Source organism: Diadema antillarum, unplaced genomic scaffold (genome assembly GCF_040938485.1).
Source record: "Diadema antillarum isolate AM-2024a unplaced genomic scaffold, OU_Dant_1.0 seq00000264_RagTag, whole genome shotgun sequence".
Classification (NCBI taxonomy): Eukaryota; Metazoa; Echinodermata; class Echinoidea; order Diadematoida; family Diadematidae; genus Diadema; species Diadema antillarum.
Window position 1 is genome coordinate 1,507,452 of NW_027271302.1, and position 15,894 is coordinate 1,523,345.

Below are 15,894 nucleotides of genomic sequence, written 5' to 3' on the forward strand. Positions count from 1 at the left end.
GCGAAAATATTGACGTTTACAGTATCGTATTTCACATAGCTATAGTATTCCAGTGTGACAAAACTTGGAGAGCAAGGGGGAAGATAGGCCGACACTGTGTAATTTGTTGGTATGCTTTGCTCAAATGCTTAAAAAATGGAAAGCTCTTTAAGTGTTCAAACCCAGTAAATATTGACATGTCTATCATAGATAAACAGTATACTATATACATGTATTCACTACGGTGATCGACAGGAATGATGCAGTAAACTTTGATGAAATACTGTCTCAATATTGTTTCCTTTCTTTACCACATAGAGACAGAACATGTCATAGTTGTACTATACGAAAGGAAAAAGCAGGGCAGAAATATTAGACAAAAAAGTGAAGGGAAAGATACAAAGAAAGAGACAGAGAGATGGACGGACAGACAGACACACAGAGAAAGAGAGAGAGACAGAGATTTCAAGTTGGAAAATGGTGCTCAAGAATCTATTTAGAAAAAGTGACATCAAGTCTGTATGTGTGTGAGTTGAGTGGATAAAAGGCTGCCTGGCAGAAAGGGGGATACACAGAAAGGGAGATACACAGAAAGATAGACAGACAGAATGATAGACTGACAGAAAGACAGAGAGACAGACAGATAAAATGAGACAGATGGGAGGAAGGAAGATGAGAGTGAGATAATGGATTCTATCCTAAAGGAGCTAGTACCTGCCAGCTAATGGCCCCTAATTTCATCCTTTAGACACACTAATGGCCCCACTAGGATTGCACGTTCATGTGTAACAACTCTATCACTCTCTCTGTTTTTTTTTTTCTTTCTCTTTTTGCATGAATACATAACGCTCTTCCCTTGCCGCGAAAGGTTAAACTCACTGGAGCATCAAAATAATAATAATAATAATAACAACGAATTATAAAATTTAAAAAAAAAAATTTGTTTTCACACTTCTTATACTTATTCTACATTGTGGCAGGTGATGAAATTAGATGCTACCATATCAACTATCACAGATTCATAGATCCAAGCCAATGCATATCAATTCTTTTCAATTTGTTTCTACTACCAGAATGTACTCAGATATCAAATACATAAACCTGCCTGGAAATCTCAGAAAGGAATCCGATCAAGAGAGAGAAAAAAATTGTGACAAATTTGTTTGTCCTCACAGGGAAAGTCTAATAAAGCACTATATATAGTATCATTCACGAACTTACTCAAGTTTTTGCGAAGATTTTTGTCCAGGCAATATAGCTAAGTAGCTTCACATCTCCTGTAGATGTCACGCTGCCAAATTTGCATAAAAGTGAGAGAAATGTATCAGCTAAGCCTAAAAGCCGTCTTTAATTTTTTTTTTTGTTGTTGCAGGTTCAATCTCTGTACTAAAATATCTTCAAAACACCAACCTTCTGACTAAAGCCTTTTTATTGTGTCATGAGACCATGATATGGATGGCATACTGTATATGCCATATATTTAGCGCATCTATTTTTTTCTTTTTTAATTATTATTTGCAAGCCGGGACAAGCTGACAATGTTGTGAATGGTTAAATTCACAAATGTGGAGGACGGTAATGAACAGAGAAATGTATGTCTTCATGTTGGATTTATGTTGGAATCAGAGTTGGTCTTTTCCAGTCTTGTTAAATTTGTGAATAGCACCAGACTCGCGTAATTTGCAAAACTAACAACCCTTACGAAACATGTGCTGTACACAGCATTACCTCCTCAAAGATACACACATATGGCCATGCCTATTTGAATATTGAATGTCTTCATTCTATATGAAGGCTCCAAGGAAGCTACACATGCCAGTAGGCAAGCAACCACAGTACCACCCCCCCCCCCAAAAAAATAGTAATAAATAAATAAATAAATAAATAAATAAATAAATAAATAAATAAATAAATAAATAAATAAATAAATAACAAAAAGTTTTCAAGGATTTTACAGATTGCTTAGCGTCTGCCTCAGCCCTAAGTCTGTCTACAAACCTATTCCACAAAAGTGGTGCTGCAACAGCAAAAAAGCAACCTCCATATGAACAGGTGGATGAAACTGGTACAGCAAGTAAATGGTTACTGTACAATTGTATATGCCATATATTTAGCGAGTTTAGATTTTCGCGAATCGTGACTTCCCGATGATTTCGTGAGTGGTTAAATGCAAGATTGTGGAGTACTGTTCTGCATGGAGAAATACCTATTCCTATCGGGATCACAGTCATTATTTTCACTTGTCTTTTATTTTGCGAATAGCACCTGACTGGTGGAATTCGCGAAAATAAAAACCTCACGAAATATTCAGCATATACAGCATAAGAAGAGCAGACCAGAACAAAGTCTTCCCATGCTAATCTGTACTGAGGACAGAAACAGACAGAGGAAAAAAGCTTCGTACAATGGCACTCTGCTTTTCTCTGTGGATGCCATGTTTTGATTGTACGTATTTCTCGTACGCTGAGAGCCCAAGTTTGAAGTGTTGCTATTTCTGCAGTATACTCCTCTCTCCACAAGCAGGCTGGGGATGATATTCTAGGAATTGGTTTGCCTTGGAGCATTGCTCATCCGCTCTGATACATCAAGCACATGAATTTCTACATCAGCAGTCCCACAGCACATTTAGCAAATAACAAATGACAAAAATAGACAGCACAGACAAAGATAACATGCAAAAACAGCAGACGACTTATTCAATCAATGTGCCGTCATATGATTTACTCTCATTTAATGATGACGCCAAGCTACATCACAATATCAGCTTGCAATTCCATCAGGATAGATCAAAACAATGAACTTTTGCTCATGCCACACAGTGTCTACATTTCTTTGTTCAAGGCTTCTGAAGGATTTCTAGACCTAAAAAAAAAAAATCATGTGACCTTCATGACCTGTGATGAACTCATAATTAATTCAACATTTATAACAAAGATTTCCCTCTCCTCACCCCTATTAAAATAAAAAATAGATTTCACACCTGAATCCTAAATACTAGAGTTCCACTGTGCAGAAGCACTTCTTATATTTCAAGTTTTCAAACAGAAGAGCTAAAAGACATGCCAAATGAAGGCATCCATTTTGATATCATTATTTCCAAAACCACATGAAACATAATTACAAAGTAAAGTTTTCTTGTTCATGGGAGGATTATTCATGAATGTAGTATCCCAGCAAACACATGTTTTCAGAATGTTTCCTCAACGTTTTTTTGAGGTTCTGTACATCTTTGTATAAAACGGACGTTTTTAAAACGTACATACAACGTCAAAGTTGGGACTTAGCATTTACAGCAAAGCACAGGTTTTTTGGAAAATGTTTGAAAAATGTCAATGGACGTTACAAAACATTTTCATTATGTCTGCTATGTCTTCGTCCTTTATAACCGTCCACATGTTTTTATTAGGTCTGCTATGTTGGCTTCCTCTTTAACGAACGTTTAAAAAACATTTTTATTTGGTCCGCTACATGTTTGTCATTGGTTTCTTTATCATGAATATTCATGCCTATTTGTGAATATTCAAATAAGAAAATATAAGATTTGAAAACTAGTGGACATTGAAATCTAAAGATTTATGCTGGGTTCAAAGTTTCTATGTTAAAAATAAACTTACCTACATTATTGTTCAGTTATTCACAATTTCAAATTGTGTTATGAAGAGGTATTTTCATATATTTATAGGCCTAATTAAGGTGTGTGTGATCTAATTTTAGTAACCATGTCTTCATGCATTACAACATTTTGCTGGTATATAAATAAATGTGATACAGATTCATTAATTGGGAATAGGATGTAGTATAGGTATAGGTGGTAAAACATTAGGAACAGGTTAGGATATGATTAGGGGAGACCCAGGAGACTTGAGCCACAAGGAGAGTTGATCCACCCCCTAAATCTCACACTTGCACTTTAGATAAAAAGTTAAAACTCCCTCTGCTGGTAGTGTATAATATAACTTTCTTTCCAGTTAAGTCAGCAAGATCCATGGTAACTCAGGGGAGATTTTGTGAAAGGAAAACCAAATATCGCGCTGAAAAGTGGATTTGAGAGTTAGAGGTAAGACCCTTCTTATTATTCATATACTAGCAGTTACTTTGGTCGCAATATGGGCAACGCAGAGCCTCTGCATTGTTGATTATTTCTGATGTTTTTGGTTAAATATGATGCAACTGCTCTAGTGGTAGTTAAGTCACATGCAAAAATGGCCGACCTTTGGAGAGTTGAGCCACTCATCATGAGGAGAATTGATCCATGGCTCAACTCTCCTTTTACCATCTTCTAAATACAAATTTTTACTTTTCTTTCAGACAATGCCACAAATATACAAAAGGACATCAGACCGTGGGAGTGATCCAGGATTGCTCCACCGAGGTGCAAAAGCAGTCGAAGAGTTGAACAGTGTTCGAGCTGCCGCTCGAGCATTTGGTGTAGATCGAATGACACTCAAGAGATACATGGATAAACAGAAAAATGACCGTTTTTGTATAGGGTTCTTTATACATTGTAGAATCCTATACAAAAAGGGTCTATAAAGAATCTTAAATACGGAACAAGAAGAGGTTCTAATCAGCACATTTTTTTTCTATGAGTGAAGGGCACCATCATTTGTAGTGTCATTATTGTTAAAGTTGTGTTGGTTCACACTGCAATCATGGTATTCTGCATTTCGTTGAATCTAACAAATCATTTGTTGAGGTCATTTTGTTATTTTGTACTGTTTTGCCAGGTAGATGGAAGAGTCACTGGTTGGCATTATGTTGTTCATGGGACTACATGTTGTTATGTTGTTCATGGGACTTTTTTGAGCAGATATTGTTAACAATATGATATCATCGTCTGAAATTTGAAAGGATGTGACTGGAAAAGATGTGACTGTATTCAGGCAATTCTGGAAAGTTTTGTGGCCCCTTGTTGTCTTTAGATGTTGAATGAAACCCCATGGAAATTGAAATTCACAACAAATAGGATGATACATAAATATCAATAGCATAGCCTGAAGCTGACGTGAGCTAAATGAAACAAACTGTCATGTTAATTTCCACGCACTACAATCTTTATCTCCTGTTCAAGGTAATTGCATCTGTTTGAGCGAGCTCTGAAAAGCATTGTAAGATGTAAGTAAGGGTTATATCAGTTGTATTTTGATGTTGTTTTAAAGTTTTAATTAAGCTGCCAATGGTTTTTCGCTTACTCAATTATTGTCTTCATGAGTAATGATTTCTCAAAGAAGTTATTGTGTTTTAAAGGGCGACACGACATATGCTCCGCCGACAATTATTGCTCTGACATTAATATCTCTCCGAAGAGAGAGTGAGCCTCGTGGGTATGATTGAGTTTTGGGGTCAGAGCAGGGTAAGGATTTGGATTAGGGTTAGGGTTAGGGTTAGGGTAGGGGTAAGGGTTTGTGTAAGCTTCAACATTAGCAATTCGTGCCGGAGCATTTGTCGCCGGAGCATATGTCATGGAAGTGTTTTAAAGTTATTGATTGTCGGCCCCATCTGCAGGTAGCCAACTCTAAGTCAGAACATTTCGATGACATCATCAATTTGTCTACAACTTGGAAAGCCTATCTTGAAGTTCTTTCTATCTGAAAAAAATCATAGTTCTCTGTTAGAGTCATTGTATTTCAATTTACAAAATAGTAATATTCGATAAGAACAGCACATTAAATGTATTTATGCGGGCCCATCCTCACGAGATATACGACTTTCCCACTCCCTAGTACAGTGTGGCACAACTCTCCCATGGGTGGCTCAACTCTCATTGCGGGTATGCTCAACTCTCCTCGTCCTACAGGAGACTTGTGCCATTTGACATCTTTTTTTGAACGGGCTCTTATTCTGAAATGCAATCACCTTCCGTATAATTAACAAAACTGGATTATGACATATGACCTTAACTTCCAATCATAAGAAAGTCTTCAGCCTAAAATACAATTAGGGGGAAATATGACAAATTATGTAAAAAGTGGCTCAACTCTCCTGGGTCTCCCCTACATAGGATTAGGATTAGGGTACATTAATCCCAAATTGTGCCTGTATAATCTCATAACTATAATTTTTTTAAAATACCTAATAAAAAATAAACATTAGATGTTCTTAAAAGGTTTTCTGGATGTTCTAGACGGATATGAGAGGTTCTCTAAACATTCTGGAATGAGTTATAAGACTTTCCAGACGATCTTAAAACGTTTTTTGAACGTTCTACACAGTTTTCAAAGGTTTTCTGGACGTCCGCAGAACGTCCACAGAATGTTTTGAATATTCTTAAAAGGTTTTACTGACGTCTATAACGTCCAATAGGTTTTCTGCAGGTCCTTAAAAATTCTGAAAGATTTTTTATTGGGTTTTTAAACACTTCAAAACGTTTTTATAACGTTCATTTGAAACGTTTTAAATACGTCGAAAACCTTCCACAAAAAGACGTTCTGAAAACGTTTTGACAAAATGTCCAAATAACGAACTTGGAAGGTTTCAAGAACGTTCAGAAAATGTCCAAATGTTAGCTTGGATCTTCGTGGAAAAAAGTGTAATGTTTTCCCTGAAGGACAGTTTCCTGTGCACTAATAATAATAGTGATGATGATGATGATAATAATAATAATAATACTAATGATAATAATAATAATAATAATAATAACCGTCAGTGCTCATATAGTGCACAACACATAGCATATCTGTCCCCATCCACTCAAAAAAAAGAAAGATTATACAAGAATATACAAATTCAATTACAATGGTACCAAGTTTCCTCCGTTAAGTTACAGAACTAGATGATATCTGATTCACAGACAGCATTTTCAGCAGCATAATTCATTGCATAACTTCCTAACCTAAATTACCTTTTCTGCACTTGATTCCAATGTTTCAAACAAAACAAAACGAAAACACTGACATTATAGCTCTGGAATTATATAAACAAACTGCACTATTCCTAGATTCTTGGTACTCCACAAAGAGAAGAAGAAGAAGAAGAAGAAGAAGAAGAAGAAGAAGAAGAAGAAGAATAGGAAGAAGAAGAAGGAGATTGTACTTTAGATACCCTAAAGTGCAAGGAGTATGTTAAGTATCTGCCAGATGAGACAAACTCCATTTGAAAGAATTGAAATGCATTATAGGCACTCCTGGACAAGAGCAGCAGCACATTAAATAGACAGCGATGGACTGGGGGAATGCCTTTGTACTTTTAAGAACACTTTATGCTGCTATAGACAGGCCTGTTCTCCTCCACCTGAAAGTGGCCAATCAGGTTCAAGTTTGTGGCAATTTCCTGTTTCTCCCATGGACATCAGAAAATGGCCGATTCAAGATCAACGAGCACGACATCCCTCCTGCTTGGTTCAGATTGAGCCTGATTGGACTTTAAAGGAGAAGGAACTAGAAGTGCTTCCCATTTAGCCCTTATAGTCTCTGTATGAACCTAATAATTTTTTAGGTATCTTTTCCTCTGTTTCTGCAACATCAATATGGAATTATAAGATGTTCGTTCAACCATGCCATTTACGTGGAGAGTTTGTCTAAGATAAAATCTGCACTATGCATTTCCAGCAAAGCTAGTCTACTTGTTCCTGTATTTTGGCTGCTCATTTTTGCACTGAAAAAAAAAAACAGACGGATAAGAAATAACAAAAGCAATTTCAGTTCTACGGGAGATCTGTCTGTATTTCATAAGGGACACTTTCAGCAGGGAAATCCATTCTCGAATGAAATATGAGTCACATGTCAACTTCAGAATAGCACTCTTTCCCCCGTCTAATTAATGTGTCTCAGACATAGTATCTGTGACTATCCAACTCACACAGCCAGCTGTGGTGCCATCACATTTACAGGCATGCAACCATGAATGATTCAAGACACAGTGATGGTGTGAAGTATCTTTCCATATGCCATGCATGGTGAGAGAAAAGGAATTTCTTTGCCCTTCTGCCCTCTGCATCCATTACTGTGGGCGACACTTTCAACAACTTTCCAAAAAGTGCAGTTCTAGCTTTCAGGAAAGTGATGTTCAATTTTTCTTTCAGAAAGTACAACAACACCTACGAATACTGAGAAAGGAAATATCTCTATAATGCTATAGCAACTAAAGAGTCATATAAATTTCAACTCTTCACATCTAGTCTTAACACCAATAAAATCAGAATTTTTTTCTCTCAAAATATGTACAAGGATTCAATGTAGGTGGCTTGTATTACTTTGTATACATGTATGGCATGAAAGATGATATATGGCATGAAAGATGATATATGACACAAAAAATCAGTCAATAACTTTGAACTTGCAATATCCTGTATCTATTGACATGACAGTATTATACCATCAGGTGACTTATTGGTCATCAAGTCCACACACTTCAGTATACTAAAAAATGAAGTGATATCATAATCTATTGCTCTTTACTGATAAATGCAATTTTCTTGCAATTCCTCATTTGATGAGACCAATTAAAAAAAGGGTCTCACATCATTGGTGAAAACATACATGTGATCATTTTCCATCTTAAGACAATGCTGTTTGTGCAATCCAGAATTCTGACTAAGACACCTGTCCCATGGCCATTTTGTAGACAAACACAAACTGGCACAGGCTTGGTTTTTTTATACTGGTCTTTAGAGAGTAGATGGTGCAGTGTTGATGCTGCATAAGGCTGCAAAATTTCTGTTCTGGATATAGGTAAATCCCAAGCCATCAGGAGAGACTGATTAAAGACACATTGCATATGTTGGATGCCCCTAAAATTGAGCTGTAGCCCTCATTGCTCTAGTTATGGTTATTAGTGTGATCCCAATACTGCAAATCCTACATGGGACAAGGAATATAAATGTTTGTGACCCAGTTCTTCAGTGTAATATACAGCAAGAACACCCTATGAATACACGTATTATGCAAATACATTTTTACAACGGTATTTGACATGAGTTAATGCATTCTTTAACACCCAGTTGTATTCACTGTCAGGGATTGTTCTACTCTCACCCAGCAAATAGTCCTTCCCCTTTCAAAAGCTGCATTAATAAAAATCTATGACAGAGATATACTATAAATGAGCATCTTTTCCTATTATATGCCCTATTTTCTGCATCACACCTCAGAATCAATCAAACTCTCATCCCAGTAGAGTTTGCAGAGAGGAGATTTTGGGAAGGATCTATAGGAATGTCATGGATGACATATCAAATTCATCATACACAATGCTTGAGCTTTGCCTCATTTTACATCGAAAGCCCGCAAGTGAATATCGAGAACTAAATAAAAAATAATGAAGGTATGTGAGGATTCTTTGTTTCATTCTTTCTTTGGTTTGCTTTGATACACTGTGATACAATACCAGTCATTGTGCAATTGGAATGAAATTCCATGAACAAAATACACTGAACTCCAACTGAATAGTTCTGTATACTCTCATATCTAAACTCTGAACTTACCAGGTTATTAAGGGGATTAATTTGATTTAATTCCAAATTTGACATGCATGCTGGAGAGCTTTCTTCACTGACTGACACAAATGTCCGCAAACTAACTGCCAGTAAACAAAGATTGTCAGTGCTACACCTGAGTAGGCTCACCAACTCTACAACCAGGGCAAGTTTGGATGGATTATTAAATGCTGATACAGGAGTTTTGGAAAGTTATGTTAAAGGACAAGTTCACATTCATAGACATGTGGATTGAGTGAATGCAGCAATATCAGTAGAAGACATCATTGAGAGTTTGAGGAATATCAGACAATCCGTTCAAAAGTTATGAATTTTTGAAGTTTCTACGCAGTCACTGCTGGATGAGAAGACTACTACAGCTTGTAATGTCATATGTGTACAACGATATAAAGAAAATATAAAGAAAATTCAACATATTTTCACTTTTCTCACTTAATAAAAGGTCACGTGACTTCCCTCTTTCAGAAGGCAAGGGAAATAATATTACCCTTAACATACAGAGTACGTCAGTGACAAGTCGAGGAAATGTGCACTTTATTCAAAAAGCAAAGTTTTGTGAAATTCTCTTTTTATTTTCCTTATATCATTGTACGTATGTGACATCATACACTGTAGTAGTCTTCTCATCCAGCAGTGACTGTTCAGAAACTTCAAAAATTCCTACTTTTGAATGGATTGTCCGTTTTTTCCTCAAACTTTCACTGATGTGTTCTACTAATATAGTGGCATTCACTCAATCCACATGTCTATGAAGGTGGATTTGTCCTTCAAGTGCCTGGACACAAGAAGGATTAATAGTCCTGGATTTTATTTCCTTACCTGTGTCCTTACTTTTGCCTTAGTACCTTTGCCCACAAAGTAAAAAAAAAACAAAATGAAAAGAACTCCTCTTGCATTTACAAAATGTTGGGGTGGTTTCTTCAATGAATTTCAAAAGATTTCTCTACTTTTCTACCAATACTAAACTGGGAACCTAAATGGAATTTCACTAGAACTTACCTATATTTTTCCTATAGCACAGCATATGCCACTTGTATACATTGCATAAAGACCTACAAAAAATATCAAGGTCTTCTCATACTGCACACTCCTAACCCCCCCCCCAAAAAAAAAAAAAAACATATATATCATACATATATCGACACAAGCATTCATAGAAATTTTGGCCAGGTCAAAAGAGAAAATTATGGATAGGTAAATTTTAGGTGGTTAAGAGCTTGAGTTCTCTGCCTCCAGCCACACACTTACTTCAGACAATTTCTCAACACTGCTATTTTTCGGGTACTCAAATTTCCTTTTGTTTGTGCATTTCCTTTCCTCAGATTCTCTCATCCTCTCTGACTGTCTGTCTGTCTGTCTGTCTGTCTGTCTGTCTGTCTGTCTGTCTGTCTGTCTCTCTGTCTCTCTCTCTCTCTCTGACTTTCTAAATGTCATAGCTTTTCTCCTTCATCAAACAAAAAGATTTCTTTTCCTCATTCTTCAATGGTTTCACTGACCTCCATTAAGACACAATGTGGGTACAGGTCGGAGCAACAGGTGCTCATACTTACCCTTCTTGTATCGATGCGATAATATCCGTCCACCTCTGGCGTTTCTGTGCCAGGAGGACTTATGGTCACAGTAACCGTTGAATTGGAGATGTCTCTGTTTTTGGTAAGCTCTCTCGTGACGCTCTTCTTTTGGGCCAACTTTGGCCACCTCTCCTCTACGTACAAGTCTTGGCCAATCAGTACTCTCAGAAGACTTGGTCCGTCTGTCTTCTTGCCAGAAGGAGCAGCCTTGCTTGGCAATCGCTCTTCCTTCCGCCTCTCCTGAAGGGAACCCTGAGGGGTGCCCTCTGTCCCCATCCCAGTGAGGGGAGGATGGCGAGAGGGGTCCCTCTCCTGGACAGGATGCTGCATCTCTTGGAGGGCTCCTTCGCCCCTGTCCAAGCTCACCACGGAGCCGTTCCTGGAAACGCTCCCATTCAGGATCTCACTCAGCTGCGACAGGTGTTTGAGGCTGATCTCTGTCTCCTCGTGGATCTTCTGCATATTCTTCTCAATGGCAGCCAGGAGCATGGAGCTGTTGTATGAGCTATACCGATCCCTGTAGAGAAGGTCACCAACCTGCCCACCCACCAGCTGCTGTAACACACCGGCCAGAGACTTGTTACTAGTCCTGCCTCTGGTCTCTCCTTTAGGCAGGTCTCTGCTAAAGCTCTCTGACAACAACCTTCCATTTGAAATGTTCCTCACCAGCACCAATGACGATAATGACGCACTACTATTGCCTGTCCTCAGAAGTAAACTCTCCTTGAGAGCATCTAAGCTGCTAGTCCTTTGAGGATGCGTCCGAGATGAGTAACGATACCTGATTTCCCCCGTTTCAGGGTCAAATGGCAACCACAGACTGGAAGCATTTCTGAAGCTTGTCCCGTTTCCCCTGTATGTAAAATTTGTGTTTCCTGTGGGTAACGAGTCCCTCATTACAGGCACATCACTTGGCACAAAAAATACAGAGTTGTAGACTCGTAACAGATTGGATTCCTCTTTCCATCGCGTGTGGGAAAATGAGAAGATGGCTATCACCATGGCAACAGCATACCAGACTAAAAGAAACAGCAGCCTCCTGGTAGTCTGATGACATTAAAAAAATGAAAGCAAACACAAGCAATTCAAATCAATACATTCTTGCATCAAGTTGCAGCTTTATTGCAACTGAATGGAATATGTCATTTCCCAGTCAGTTGCAATAAAACAAAAACAATAGGTACTCATGACTAAGCTACTTTGCAAACATGACTACATAATACTTGGAATTTCTTTTTCATTTTCTGTGGATTTTGAATCTTTTCAATAAAACCAGAGTTTTGACTGATCCTTTCCCCTTTTGTTTTTTTTTTTCCTTTGGTCTGAAAGAAGACAGCAGTTGAAATAGAATTGATGCCTGGCAGCTTGTCATTTTCTGGGTGTGTTCCAGATTTACTTTCTCATTTAAAATATTGCTACTGCAACAGTACCTTCACTTTTTCTGTGTTTTTGCCTCCAGGGAGCTGGTTCCGAAAGCAGTAAAATAAAAGTTTATCTCATATAATATGTCATCACCCAAAGTGTGTGAAAGCCATCAGAACAAAATTACACTAAAACTGTCCTATGAATAAAGTCTTGATTCCTCAATTTTTCTAGAGATTTGGCTAAGATTTCTGTCTCTGTGGCTGATGTGAAAAATAATCCCTCAACTTATCAGGCAGGCTTCATGGCAGTGAAATGCTTTGTTCTAGCCCAATGAATACTAATGCATGAAAAGTGAAGATACCCTGAAGTTGGTTATAGATCGGCTAAATCCTCTCTGTGTAGAAATATTTATCTTTAATGCACTGTTTCCTAATCTGGGAAATGAAATTGACAGCCACTGCCACAAGTATGTAGCACTCTACAAAATAATGATATCATTTTACCATAATCTCACAGTTTGAATATGGAATAATATTGGCAAAGTGTATTTAGCTTTACTTACAAATGCAGATTTCCTATGACAGGGGTTCATTGTTAAATGCATATTTTAAATACTACAACCAACTAATGTCTAAGGAAGACATCTCTGGTTGCAATATTACAAGATAAAGCAACAGTTTTGCTCAATCCATGCAAAAGTAGTCAGCCTTTAAAAGGATTTAATAAATCAAGATTTATCTTTTTGTGATCCCATTGTGTGTTTTTGTGTTCTATGATATACCATGATGAATGGGCCAAATTTGTCAGCACGGTACCTGTCTTGCAATATGGAAAAAGGGTGTTTTACAATAAGGAAATAAGAGTTTCTTCATGTGGATCAATATTGGAATTCCATTGACAAAGTTCAGTTTTGCTATGGATTTCAAGAAACCACAACCCCCATACATTTGTAGCAGTTATTACTTTCACTGTATAATTGTATTAGGATTCAGTGTCTATCTATAGTTTAAAAATGCTACCCTTTTCTCACATTTTGATGATTAACTGTTAACCCGTTCCTTCCGCAATTTTTTGAGTGTCTTAAATGCCCCCAAACGAGATTCTTTTTGCCCGTCGACAGAGAACGGACAGGTTTGTAATCCGCCTGAGCGAAAGCAGTCAAGCGGTACATGTATCCCCTTTCCAAGGTCAACTACATGTGCCATCGAACAATGAAAATATTGATCGAGTGCAAGGTATGAATAGAGCGTGCGCTGATGGGCTCACAGACTATTTTGTTCTACAGAAAACCTGGTATTGAATGGGATGATTGGGGTCAGCGAACGCAGAAATCTACTCGAGCTCAGCTTCGATCGCTATATACATGTTCATACAAGTTTTGTAGCAAAGCATTCGCAAACTCAGTCGGAAAAAATGTAATAATGCAGTGATATACACATTTTTCCGACAGAAAGATGAACATATGGTGATAGAATGAACTCTTATATATGGTTCTAGGGCAATTACCCCCTGGACAATTACTCCAGACCCTTCCTCTAACCCTAACCTAAATCCTAATCATGAACCTAATCCTAAACCTAACCCAAACTCTAACCCTAAACCTAACCCTAACCCTAATCTTTACTCTGAACATGCAGTATTTAGTCAGGGGGTAATTGCCCTGATACGAAGTATACAGCACATAGGCTGCCATCTTGCATCTTGAGATGCTAGCATGAATGCATCATAATTTAAACGTGCTCCTCCCCCTTCCCAATGAGGATACTTGCAAAGTAACTAAATAAAAGGACATGAAATGGAAATGACTACCTACCAGGATTCCTGACCAGCAGAGAAGCCTCATTGCGATATTTGAGGCAGGACACCAAACAACGAGGGCGCACTCCGGCCCAAATTTACGCGCTGGGCAGCGGCAACTGAGCTGATGACCACATCGATGTCAGGTCAGAATCTCAGCACTTTGTTAGAAGAGTAAGTAGCCTGCAAAGCATCAGCTGTAAGGAAAGAAAAGATGATAAAATAAAACATTGACTATGAGATAAGAATGGATGTTTGTAAGAAAATGAGAGAGAAACAGGGTCATACATTGTAAATCTTCTTATCTGCGTTGCCACTGTTGTTGTTGTTCATTTTCCATCTGTGAAGATGGCTGGATAGCCCATATTCAGCTACACTAAGCTGGTCTTCCATGGGGTCCAGTTGGATGTGGGGTGGGACCACTTCACCGGGTTAGACACCCTGCTCTTTGCGATGAATGAATGAAGCGGGATCTTTTACGTGCATGAGCTGTGACTCTCTCATACACGGGACCTCCATTTTATGTCCTATCCGAGGGACAGAGTGTTTTGCCTCTTGCTAGAGGGGACGGTATGTTTACACACAACATTGCTCAGTCCAGACTTGGGTTCGAACCCGGGCCGCATGATCGTGAGGCAGACGCGCTACTGACTGAGCCAACTCACCGCCCTAATGTAAGGATCAGTTGTAAAAAGTAATCATTAAAATGGTACATGAACAAAACAGTGATCGAATGAAAGATAGCTCCTTTATATCTTCCATATGAAACATTGTCAATAAATAATGAAAAACAAAATGTAATGTTTACCACAGCAAACTACTCAAATGTTGATGGGTAAATTTGACAGATGTCAACACCATATCTAGATTTATCTTCAAAACAGACAGTTGGGTTTTTTTTTTGGGGGGGGGGATATTTTTCACTTCATGTAAACTGCAGTGGATCAAGTTAAGACTGGATGAATTTTATCAACCTTGAAAATTGTTTGTTCCATGAAACAAGTACACTGACAATATTTTGAACAAATCTGACAAAGCTAGAAAGGTTGTTTAACTATTTATTTTCAGTTCATTATTACACAGAGTAAATTAAAATTGTGGATACACTTTCTTCAAAGATACAAATTCCTCACAGAATTTTTTAAAAAATGCTTCAATTTCTCTCTAAAATGAACTTAAGATAACCTTTGAATCCTGCAACAAAATCAGCAGTTCCAAAAAACCATTCCACTCTTAAAGAATCAATAATTGACAAAGAAACGAGAAAAGAAAAAAAAATCTGAAAACAACCCCACCAACACATTTAGTCATGCGGTGTTGCAGCGGGCCCTACGCCACCAAACCACAAATCTCCTTATAACCAGACATCCACCAAATGTCGTCTGCATACATACTGCTTAGCTACCCACTGTGACACTAGGCTATTCCGATACAGTGACACACCATGTAATGCTGCGTCGGTGTGTGCGTTGACATAAATGCAAGCAATATTGGCCATTGCAGAAATGTGCAGTGCACACAGTGCATGAGGGATGTGTGATTATGAGACTATAATAAGTGTTGTTATCAAGAGGCAAAGCACACTCCCATTACCTTCTAAAGTTCTGCCATTTTCCAAGAGAATAGGTATACAGTGAGATATTGGTATGGGGAAGTCCTATAGGCCTACTTGCATTTTATCTGTAAATTAATCAACATCAGATCTACATGTAGTAATACCATTGCTTCAAAATATGTAAAAATCACATG

General features: G+C 37.9%; 1 protein-coding gene across 1 annotated transcript in view; it reads right to left on the bottom strand.

Moving 5' to 3' along the window:
* The window catches only part of LOC139729815 (uncharacterized), a 29,702-nt gene extending 14,907 nt beyond the window's left edge, over positions 1-14,795 (bottom strand). The window contains exons 1-2 of the mRNA XM_071640742.1: positions 14,162-14,795; positions 10,963-12,030 (exon numbers count right to left, since the gene is read on the bottom strand). Coding sequence (XP_071496843.1) covers positions 10,963-12,030; positions 14,162-14,191 — 1,098 coding nt within the window. The 5' untranslated portion in view covers positions 14,192-14,795. The remainder of the gene's footprint in view (positions 1-10,962; positions 12,031-14,161) is intronic.
* Positions 14,796-15,894: the final 1,099 nt, after the last annotated feature.